Source organism: Nothoprocta perdicaria, unplaced genomic scaffold (genome assembly GCF_003342845.1).
Source record: "Nothoprocta perdicaria isolate Ctin4 unplaced genomic scaffold, notPer1 scaffold_275, whole genome shotgun sequence".
In the NCBI taxonomy this organism is placed as follows: domain Eukaryota; kingdom Metazoa; phylum Chordata; class Aves; order Tinamiformes; family Tinamidae; genus Nothoprocta; species Nothoprocta perdicaria.
The window spans coordinates 87,979-100,255 of NW_020455505.1; the positions used below are offsets into that span (position 1 = coordinate 87,979).

The 12,277-nt window shown below is 42.7% G+C and overlaps 1 protein-coding gene across 5 annotated transcripts in view; it reads right to left on the reverse strand.

Moving 5' to 3' along the window:
• The window catches only part of CBL (Cbl proto-oncogene), a 33,557-nt gene that overhangs the window by 19,643 nt on the left and 1,637 nt on the right, over positions 1-12,277 (reverse strand). The window contains exon 2 of one of the 5 annotated variants that reach the window (XM_026040996.1): positions 6,160-6,407. In XM_026040996.1, coding sequence (XP_025896781.1) covers positions 6,160-6,407 — 248 coding nt within the window. Of the gene's footprint in view, positions 1-1,035; positions 1,409-1,822; positions 1,845-2,686; positions 2,709-3,952; positions 4,057-6,159; positions 6,408-12,277 lie in introns of those variants that run through there. The other 4 variants (XM_026040997.1, XM_026041000.1, XM_026040999.1 and 1 more) reach the window with 4 other exon arrangements.

A 12,277-nucleotide genomic window follows, 5' to 3' on the forward strand; every position in this document is an offset into this window, starting at 1 on the left:
GCGTTTGAGCACGTGGGGTCCTTACAGCTGAGGTTCATTACCTCAAAGATGAGGCAGCTTTTAACAAAAATCATCTTCAAGGGTAATCAAGATTTAAACAACACAGCTGCATCTCTACCTTGCTCCCCCCACCCCCCCCAACAAAACTGGAGCTACACATGATTCAACTGACTTCATGACAAGACACTTTCAAGAAAATTGTTTCATAACATCAGTGCCCAACTGGCTAAAACCAGAAGTCAACAATACAGATTTAAGAGGGTAAAATAAACACAGAGTAAAGCAACCAAGCTACTGTAAAACCTTCCTGCTCAAAACTCAAGAGAGGGCTCTGCGCATTAGCTTAACTGAAAGGACATGACCCAGAAAGGCAGCTCACAAAAAAAGTGCAGTCTCAGTACACGGGGGGGAATGACTGTAGGGCGCTTTTTAGAAGTCTGCTTATCTAGCCTAATGGAAAATTAAGTAAAAGCACAGCAGAGGATGTGAGCGCCTGACGGTTTAACACTGAAGCCATTGACTGAGTCAGAGACTCCTGAAAAAGACTCAGTTTCAAATCCTTCCCTTCCCCAAAGCACTAACATGTCCACCTAAGCAACTCTGACCCACCACCACTTCCTTTCTCGGCCAGCTCCACGGATATTTGGTGGAAGAACAGCAAGCTGGTGGCTTGGAAGCAAAACCATCACTCAGTAGAACAGAGGTAAAACATTTTGGTCACTGTACTACTCGCTACTGCCACTGAAATGCTGTTTTTCAACCAGTCTTCCTCCAGAACAGCTTCTGCACTGCTGTAGCCCTGTGTTGCCAGTGAGGCCCTGCCTAATGGGGCAATAAGACAGTGCAAAACCACCAGAATTACTTCAAGTTGAGCAGGTAGTGCTCACTTTTCTGTATATCACACCTCAACAACTGTATGACAGAAAAAAAAAAAAAAAAAAAAAAAAAAAAGCTTCCTTCAGTACTTAAACATTCTCTTAAACATGAGAATTTCAACAAATATTTTCTGAGGCAAATAAGAACAGCAATATTTACCTTGTCTTCAGTTCTGTTAGGTGTGCTTATGCACACATGTTTCCAGGTAGTGTCCAAACAGGGAATCCTGTTTGGGCCTAGGAGTGCTCCTGCAGGGTAGCGGCCTCCTCCTCTAAGGAAGCCCAAGAGCCACAGCCCAGGCCGCTCTCATGGCAGGAGGCAGTTTCATAGGGGAACAGTGGAAAACAGGGAGAAAGGCCAAGCCCCAAGTCCACATCTTGGGCTTCTATTGCAACAGTAACCAACAGCAGCCTCAATAAGCTCTGACAAATGAAAGCTACTCCACCATGATTTCTTCCCTGTAACCACTTTACATCCAAAGAGAAAAAATAACATTTTTTTAAAAAAGACTTTTAAACAAGAGCAAGCATGCAAAATGCACCTTTCTGAAACCACAAAGGAGCTTCTCAGATGTTCCTGCCTGTGCACCAGGCATTAGTAGTTACTTAATTCAAACAGATAAGTGGCTGCACCTGGCTTCAGAGAGCACAACTGCATCTTATATCCTACTACCACATCAGCGAGCAGATTTTAGTATGCTCTGCATGTTAGCACAGCCTTCTAGCCCATGCACAGAAGTAGAAATGCTAAATAAGTGTCGAGACCCCGAGAGGACCTTTGTAACTCTGTGGCAACTCAAGTCCTCCACATGCAGTAATCAGCTTTAAAAATAGAAGCAACGGAACTGCTCTCAACAAAACTTGCAACACAGGAAGCGAATGAAATTCCACTTAACTATTACGGGCTCAACAGAAGTCACCTAACCAAGCGAGGCAGGGCCACTCACCTGTGCAACCTGCTCTACTTCCACGGGTTGAGTTAAAGAGCAGCCTGAACAGTCAGCTAGACATTTTTGCACCAGGAATGTAACTGCCTAAGCTGTACAATTTTGCAGAATCAGCCACTGCTACATTGATTTTGTGGTCTAGGTCAGCAGGCACCTTGGGAAAAAAGGAAGAGAGCACTTAACATGTTTATCAGCCCTGTTGATACAAGGCTCAGCCCACACAGCAGAAGTATATTCCAGCTGAAGACCCAGGGGCTTCACTGTTTCATTCTTCAGAGCGCTACAGTAACTCCTGCAGTTTCAGTTTAACTTATTTAAGCAACAGTGTTGCAATAGGAACACACCAACCACGAGACTAGAGAGTTTGCCCATTCTCGATCTAATCTCATCTCCTTTACACACTCTCTTCTCTGCAGCAGGCTCTCTTTCCATTCTAAACATTTTCAAGTGGGACCAAAGGTAACTTTAAAGCTACAAGAAGACAGAGAGGCCACTTGCTTCATCGCAGCTTCAAATCTTATCACACGAGCCACGTTTCCTCTCTGAAACCTAACGCTTTTCAGCTAAATATATATATTCCGAAATATGAAGAGCTCTGCAATAGAGCACACCAACCAGTTTCAGGTATCACATAAGATACACTGCACACCAGAAATCACCACAAAACCATGGCATATGTATAGTTACACAAATAGATGCAGAAGATCTGAAACAGAAAGAGAATATGCTATGTTTCCTACATGCAACAGCTTGCTGATCAGAAACACCGACCTACCCACCTTAAGGATCTGGACAGTCCTTACCAAGCTCAGCAGCTTCTCAACGGTTCTGCAAGATAAAGGATATCACCTTTATATAACTCACCTCTGTGCCAAGTTAATTACCAGGTTCTCGAGACTGCATAGCAAAACTTGCTGCTCAGATCAACGCTTCCTCTCATACCTGTATTCAACCCTCTACACTCTCAGCAGTTGAATCTAAGCTTCCATGCTTAGGTAATTCTTTAGAACAAATAGCCCCTACATTTAAAGGGGAGAAAAAGGCAAAACTGCTGTCTTGGATTGAGGTAAGACTTCTACCTCCCTTGGAAAGAAGGAAGGAAACTCCAAGGGGAGTAGGGATATCCAAGAGAATTCGGAGGGGGCTGAGAAGAATGAAACAAGGAGTCTTGTTTCCTTTGCCATAATTCAAGGCTCACTGTTTCATTCCAAACTCCAATCACATCCATAAGCTGAAAACAAGACATTACGAAGCAAGTCCTGGTGCGAGAAGGACACGCTACAGTTCTGAAAAGCTTCAGACTTCAAAACACTACCTGTTTTCCAGCTGAAAAAGAAAAAACATGTCTTCAACTCAATAACAATCCAAAACACGGCAGCTTGGCCTTAATATACAGATCAAACTGCATTTTTGCCAGCATCAAGAAATCCACATTTCAAGACAAAATTACAATCGACTGGACTATGTGCTTGCAGTTCCACACACAGAAATCAAGTCCACAGGATAAGGCAGCTACAGAACTCGGTAGCGCTACAAACTCTTGAGAAGAAACAGGCTAAAGCAAAAAAAAACCTCCCACTTCCTTACTGTGCTGCAAGGGTCTAAGACTTACATTTGACCACGGACCGCTTCTCAAGATAGTGACCCCATTTCTAATGGGAACAAAACTAAACTGAATGTGAGTCTAGGCCAATTACGTTAGCTTTATTTGATTGCTATAACTATCACCTTAACTACCAATTTAAGGACAAATTAAAGAGAAATAATTCTCAGTCCTCTTTCCAACAGCATTTGAATGATAATGAATTTCTCCTTTGGTAACAGGCAGTTAGTTAGTGCTCATATTCTGGAGACTGGCAGACTTTGTGGGCAGCTTTGGAGCCTGTTCTTTTCTTTATGATGTTCTAATTTAAATGCAGATGTAGACTTCTCACAACTGTTTTTTTTTCTTTTTCACCCCCCTCTAAAAAAAGTCTTAGCTGTGCTAGAAGGAAGCAACGAAAGGAGGACTTGCTCAAAACACACACAATGTGACTTTTCCATTTTATACCTCCTTCCCACCCGCTCCTCCTCCCCTACCGCTGGAGAGGAGTGTGTTGGACGGCGGTAGGAACAAAAAGTTCAAATTACCAGATCTTAGAGCAAATATCTCTTGCCTCCAACAGCTTTCCTGGTTCATGGCTTGAAATAAGCATTTCTAAGCTTGCTTTTTAAAATCCAACTCTTTTCCTCAAGTCATTCTTCATGCATTTCCTTCCATTTAGAGAATATGCCTGGTCATTTCCAGTAGACATAAAATACTGGAAGCCTTTTCCTGTGCAAATTAGCAAGTCTTCCCATTGGAGCTGCAGTCAAGTATGAAATCCTGCTGAGCCAGCATCCCTTAAGATCTGTCAGAACAACAACAGTTAAACATAGAGCAACTACGCAAATCTTAACTGGAATTTTATGTTCAAAAGAACAGGTTTATGATATCAGTTAATTCAAAGTTTGATTTCCCTAGTATCCAAGCTGACATAGCAAAATAATTCATGCTGTTTCCTAAATATCCAGCCCGCATGCCGAGGAACTATTTCTCCTCGGCCTTTCACCTACCTTCCACCCTCTAGTTTACATTCACAGCACTCTCGTACAGAAACGTTTGCGATAGGTCAATTTTATCTAGACACCAAGTTTGAATTTTAACTCTTAGCAGCCTGTTTTAATACACTCGACAAGTTGACCTATTGGAGAAACACTCACTCCTCACCCCTATTACTTGGTTCTCAAGTAACACACGCAGTTACTGCTTCCTGTCTGCTGATCACCAAGTTACTTTTCTGACCTCCGGTGCTAAGCAAAAATGAAAGCTATTTCCACAACTGCAGGAAAACAGCTGCAATGAGTAATTTACATAGCAGTCTCAGTTTATGAATGGCAGATCTTCTGTGCAAGAGCAGAGCCTGAAGAAGTAAACACCCTCTGTGACAGAAACAAGTATAACAGCAGAACCTGCGAGCCTCTGAAATAAACTGTAACCAACAGTTAGGCAAGTTGAGCACAGCGAGAACACTTGTGCTGTTATTAATAACAGCACTACCAATGGAACCACTACCCTGTTGCAGCAAAGATAAGTATACTTACTTAACTAGTTCATTACAGTTACTTAAAACAAACAAAATGAAGCGGTTCAAAAAGCACAACCTCAGAGGAGCAAAATATTTACCATTATAGGCAGCCCTATAAATTATTCAGTGCTAAATAGGTATACCTTTCTCTTTTGGGTATAAACTGCTAAAAATATTTCACAGAATATCTTTTATTGCACTACCCTACTTTATATAGGCGACAAACTTTACACTTGCATGTTATTTGTTATTTTAATTTCTCATGACCAGCCCTGAGTGCTTTTTGCATTAGGAAGTGCTGTGGATCTACACGGTCAGAAATAACAGTTCCTGAAGTGTTCTTATCCTCACAGCCCAGGATAATCAAATGACTTATGTTTACTTTACCATAATCATGTAACAAAAGAAGTGATCGGAATAATTAAGTGCTGAATAGTTGTGCTACCTGTTTAGCTTACTGCACCCTCAAATTAATTTGTTTTCAGAAGCCTATTAGCAAGAAAAGCCAAAATAAATCCTCAAGTTGCCAAGACCTGGAGAAACAATAAAGCATGTCCATTAAAATAAAAAAACTACCGAGAAGTCACTAAGTTAAAAAATATGTATTTGCTCGAATCGTCTCCAAGCAGCAACCGAGGAAGTTCCTACATGGACTCATGAGCTAAGTAGTGTGCACAGACTGCTTGAAAAGCACCCGCAACAGATTAACCTTTAGGCAGATATGCAAGTGAGCCAAGGAGTTAGTTAAATGGTATCTTTAAAGCTCTCCTAGTAAGACAACCGAGTTGGCTTCACAAAACACACAGTATGAGAGTTTATGCAGGCCAGCAGCAATTTCAGCTGATCCATATAGCAACACCACACTGTTACAAAGACAAAACAGCCATTATAGTCCTAAGAAAAGAAAGGAAGCCATTGAGCGCTCACAGCTTGGAAGTCCCTAGCTCTGGTGTTAGCCACAACAGGAAGACGCTTTCAGCACGTTGACTGTTAACGTGTAATGCTGCAGGGATGCATCCACTTAACAGCTCTGTGATAGCAACTGGCCAAAAAAATTCAAGGAACAAACTCGCCCAAATCCATAAGCAAGCTCCATATTCTGAATTAATTCTCCTCACAGTCTCAGGTTTTGCATACAGACATCATACCCTCCAACCCATTCCCTGTTTCAAGGTCTTGCTCATCAAAGGAAGCTTTTATCTCTCAACTTTTTAAACACTCCTCTGTTACCTAAGCTGAGAGTTCTCTTCATACATCCTCTCTTTCCCTTCCTTGAAAAGGCTGATAGTCTGCTTTGTTTTCTTCATCAAGTTCTCCATAAACACTCGGAAATACTCATTTTCTCCTAGGGTTTCCATCTTCCCCTCATAGCGTGACAGGATGGTTCGCAGATGCTGGTACGTATCAGGCAGCAGATCCAGGATGTAGGGTGGGCTGTTCTTCAGCGCCAGCTTCGGGTTCTGACACAATCGCACCACCTACAATTAAGGAAGAATGAAATGTTTACAAAACAATAAAAATAATAATAATAATAATCATAATAAACAAACAATACAAAGTTCGGAAACTCTGCATTTGCACAGGCACTTTCAGGGGAAGTCTACAAATTAAGAATCAGCCGTGGACAGTCTTATTGCTGTCTTGCCAGCTAACACGTTCCAGCTTTCACCAGGGGAAACAGATGGGAAAAGGTGAAAGAAAAACCCTCAAGTCCTTCAGCACTCCATCACTTAAATAAACATCTCCAGAAACCTTCATGGGGAATCTAGTGGCTCCCTATATTGCAGACTTTAATATTGAAGACACTCCTAGGTGGAAAATAAAGTAATTGATTCTAAAGCAGAACTCTAGGACTCTATTTTGCCTTTGAGGATATATACAAAAAGCAGCCTCGGAGGAGTGATATCTTGATTTATATCTGACTTCGCAGCATCACCTCCAACAAGAGGCAATTAAAATAGGTTAAGTTTCAGCCAAGAGAAAAGCAGAGAAGGTATTAAAGCTCAAACAGAGAACTCAGACTTCCATTTAGATGATTTCTTCCCTACCGAGGTTTCTGCAGGAAAACACGGGACAAAAACTCTCAAAACTTCCCCTCCATTTTGAGGAGAAAAGTATTAGGCAGCCCAAGTAAGGAGATGGATGGTCACACGACTGACTTATCCAATTGATGTGGATGCCTCAGTTCCTGTTTCCTTAGAGCCTGTGAAAATTGTACAATGAACCGTGGCAGCAAATTGAGTCAATGCATTTGTCCGCTAATAAAAATCTCTTTCACTGTGCAGCACAAACAGGTCCCAACTATGTTCCTCCGACACAGCTGATGCGTGCTACAGGTACCAAATCATTCCTGCAGCACAAGTTGTTCATTACACTGAGGGTTTGCAAACTTGCTAAAAACACTCTTCTTACAGGGGAGCCACGTGAAGCACGCACACAAGCCAGACTAGCCATTTCTCTGAGGCATCTGTAAGGTGAAGCAGCTTGGCTATTCTCTCTTGAAACTATCCAGCCATAGCACAAGCCAGTTCACCACATGTCAGTAACCTAACTTCAACAGCAATTAGAAAAGTGTCCTCAAAGTAGAACGGATTTCAGCCAAAAAACCAGCCTCTATAGAAGCTTACTCAACAGGCAAATTTTAAAGATACTCAAATAGCTAACAAAGTAGCCAAAAGAGCCTGGATTTTACTATCAAACGAGTAATCCAGCAGCAACAAAACCAGCTGCATTTTACTCCTTTCCCTACGTATGCACTTGCAGCATCATGACAGCGTGGAAAGGAATGTTCCCAGCACTGGGAACAGCCGCCCCTCCGCAGAGACCCAGCAAACTGGAAGGAAATGGAGAAGCAGCAGCCAGCGGTGTTTTAGGTGAGATGGCAGCAAGCAGCAATCTCCGTTTTTAAGCTACCATTCACAGTCATCCAAGTTTGCCACGCTTTGTCCTGTCACAAACAAGCCTTTTAAGGAGGTATCTGTGTTTTTTTAAGAGGGAGAGGGAAAAAAACAAAACTAAACAAAAATCCTTAAAACTCACAAGCATTTTAAACCTAAGAAGCAAGCTCTACAAAGTTAGCCAGTTAAGACGACTAAAATTGACTTAACTGAGTAGTTAGACAATAACCCGAAACCAATTTCCCCTCTCACTTCTGAGAAAAAAAAATTGCCATCTACTCGTTCAAGGAACGGACCTTATACAAGTTTACCAGGCCAGCCGCCCAGTCTCTCCCCCTAAGATTTAGTCGTTGGCCCAATTTAACTCCAAATTTAAAGTACTTTCTTTTCATCACTTCTCCATTAGATTTCCACAAATGGAATCACGGTAGCTAGAGTAGGGAATCCGTGACACTATATATGGAGCGCTGCCATAGGGTAAAGTATAGAGAGTGCAAGAAAGGCACGCAGAGCTTTTTGAAAAAGTTAGCTACAGCCATGTAGTCACATTAGGCACATGTTAGTAAAAGACAGGAAATGGTGAGATACTCAAACGAAGGCATACATTTAACAATCTTTTCATTAAGAACAAGTCAAGAGCGGCACAGGCAGTTTATGACCTGGAGCTCTGCTTAACAGAGAACACAACCTGAGTAAAACTGCGTACCCTGAGGGCAGACTCGCCTACAACAGCCCAGCCAGCAGGCTAACGCACTCCCCCTTCCCTTCCCTTCCCCTACCTACCCGTTCATGATCTGCCATGTGGCTCATGCCCAGCCTGGCCACCTGATGGCTAGAGCCAACCTGTTTGCTGCAGCCCTCAGATGCCACCCAGCTTCTCATTCCAGCCCAGACCTGTAGCTCAGACACCTCGTACTTCTTGCCTCACACCTGGGACGGTGCTAGGGAGCTCCAGACACGAGAAGCCACCACGTATTACCGGACCAAATAGCAACTTTTTCCCTGACAGAGCACACGTCTCAGCACCGTCGTGAACAGTTGCACGTCTCTGCTTTCTTTGCGGGCTAAACAAATAGGCTTTGCTATTGAAATCACATCTCACTTCCAGCGAGCAGCAAAAGAAAGCCTATTCAAACTTCTCTTATCTTTTGCTGAATTTGTACTTGGCCTCTTGTCCCCTGCTTACAATGAAGGTGACCTACAGTGGCATTCCTCTATATCCATTTTAGAAACATGCTGAATGACATCAGTACGCTGCTCGGAGAAGTGTTCACTTTTAGCTCAAAGTTTGCCTTCCTCTGCCGTATCTTATTACATTTATTCTGCCATTCTTCTATTTCATCCCTGCCCTCCTAAGTGTTTGAAGTCAACTCCATTCACAGCAATGCACTCAAGTCATCTACATTATCTGCTGCCCAGATCGCATTTTCAAGAATCAACTTGTAATTTTATCCTTTCATTTAAGGCATAAAAAAAAAAAGTAGCCAATACATTAGGTTTTCTTATACTGAAGGCTGCTTTATTTGCTAAAGATAGTAATAAGATGAGCAAGTATGATAAAGGAGCTGAACAGCAGTTCCGCCCACTGGAGCCAATCTACAGACCGTACTAGGTTCGAGACAGTACAGGGAAATGACTGTGTTGCTTACTGTGCTATTTGTCACTGCAAGTTTGCAGGCCCACAAGACATCTGACAACACATTCAGCTTCCAGAAACACACATAACCTCTATTCCTTAGAGGAGGAAGTAGCACACTTTGCCTAAATCAGGAATAAATTGTCATCAGCAGTTCTTTTCATACACAAGAGTGACACATTAAAGGAGCCAACTATATTCTGAAGAGCAAAATATGAGCTGCACAACACAAGAGTCTATCAATGATTCAACTCCACATCCCTCCGAGTGGGGACAACAGTGGTTATAGACATGTCCTAGTTCTCAGCATCAGAAATGAAGAACAAACATCTGCCTTAAAAACAGCAAGCTCTCCAGAGCCAGCACGGCAGTCTTCTATGGGCCCTTACATGGCACCCTAGTAATTCCAGATAATGGCACCGAAACACTCGGGCTGCAGGAGAACTAATAAGTCCTGGCATGCTTCATATCTGCTCTAACAGAGCAGACATTTTAACATGACAGCCCTCGATGCTTCAGCTAAGAAGCTGAACAGCCTCAGCAGGACCAGCCTTGGGAGAATGGGTAGGGGCAGCTCCTCTCTGTACGGTGCCCAACAGAGAGGCAGCTTCCTGATTGCTAACGTGGTTCAGTAGCCGGGACGCTCAGTCAGCCTGTAGACTCAATATTGAGACAGCCAGTAATCCAACCAACTGACAACTACCAAGTAGCACCACACACAACACAGTACAAGTCCGTGGCAAGCGGTACAACAACGGTGACTGTCAACAGTATCTTGACAGACTACAAAGCATTTCACATTCTCATCTTCGCTTCCCCTTTTTGAAAACGCTGCAGGGGGACCACAGTTTAGTCGACCAAAAACCCAGCGTTACTTGAACTCCTAAACACATCTGGACACAGATCCAAGCGAACCGCAACTCATACCCCAACGCCAACACACAGCTCAGACGCTCAAATATTTTTTCCCATTAAGAAGTGAAAGAAACTTGCAAACAACTCGTGCTCAGCTGTCATTCACGCCGTTGGCATGTTTGCTTCTTATGCACATGCTGAAAGCACAAACAATGAATGCACAAAGCAGTAACTGCAAGGCCTAGGTAGGCTTTATGGAGCAGGTAACAAACCGATGCAGGATTTCACTAACCCTGGCAAACCTGGACAGGACGCATCCAGACGGGTCTCTGTACAGCTCCATTGCTCAATGTGATGAATTGCAATTAATTCAGTTGAAGCACTAGAAACGGCATTTCTCACCTGTCTTACTACATTCTGCACACCAAGCACTCAGCTAGCTCCACTATTATGTTGTTTATTTCCTGATTTTAAATGATGAGAACAGTTTGTTAAAAACACCACAAGCTAAGTACTCTCAATGATAAATTGGTTGATGAAATCTCCTATAGACTCAAACTTGTGACATGAACAGCCAAGGCACGAGGAATCTTTACAGGAAATAGACAACCAAACGTGAACATCCCACTGCACAGGACAAAGGACAATTCTAGGACCACATATCAAGTGCAACTGTAGGGTAAATAGTACTGTCAAAACTACAGTTTCACATTACAGATTTTGAAAGACAGGATTATGTCAAACAGCCCATGGAGAACATTATGGAAGAGACATATTTGGACAAGATTCAGCTCGCATAAGAAATTTCCCAGTGACATCTGAAAACAGAGATGCATGAATGCTTTGACAACGCCAGCTAATTATACGGACTAACAAATCAGGTCGTGAACATACTGTATGCACACAAATACAGCATACACTTCTGAGGGGCAAAAACATCTCCTATTAAACATGCGCAGCAATATTTTTCCTTGCACCTATAATTTCATTTACTTGGGCCAGCAAACTAACACAACTTTTATTCATTAACCCTTCCTCATCCCCAGTTTCACAACCACTATCTAAGGACTTGGCAGTTTGCTATGATATTAAACAGCTTCTTGAATTTACATGTATTTTCTCAAATGTGCAAAAGCACAACCAAAATCACAGAGGCATTTTCCAGGAAAATATTTCCTCCCATCCAAATCAGACGAGAGAAGCAAGTCCTTAAGACTTCAAAATTTAAGCCTACAGCTTGAACTTTCAGATAACACCTACCATCAAAACTCTTCATCGCCAAGATGAGGAGGTCAATCAGTGGACGCTGCTAATCAAGTGGTAGCCTTGGCTTTGCTTCCCTGTCTGTGATTTCCCGGCGGGGAGCGTGCAGGCAAGGACCAGCTCTGCAGATCCAAAGCTGCATTCACACACACAAGCCACCGCTGCCACCCAAAATGCCAAGGTATTTGAAAGTTATTTTTCAGGATCTTCTTTTTCGTCGAACAAGCTACCTGAAGAAGCACAGGCTATATTCTACACGCACAAAAATGAAGAGGTGCATTCTTACCAGTTGCATCTGAGAGTCAACTTGTTTGTGTGAAGACGATGACAAAAACACCATCTCCTAACTACCCTTCTCACATGAGCACTTCGGCTCGCCCTCAGTGTCTGCAAGGGCGAGCCACTGGCACTTCTCAAAAGCCTTTAGTCTTTATCCCAACTCCCTCTGCAAAAGGGATCAAAGCTCAACACAAGCAGAGCAGGCCACAACTGTAAACTAGGCCCTTTGTTGAGCCAGCCTACATAAAGTGATTTCTTGGCATGAACATAATTTAATATGTCTTAAAGAAAATCATCTCCCCTGTCTTTAGCATTTACTGCAGGAGATGCAGACACAGCATGCATAAACAATGCAGAAAAGAAAAAATAAGAGAGAGAGAGAGAGAGAGAGAGAGAGAGAGAGAGAGAGAGAGAGAGA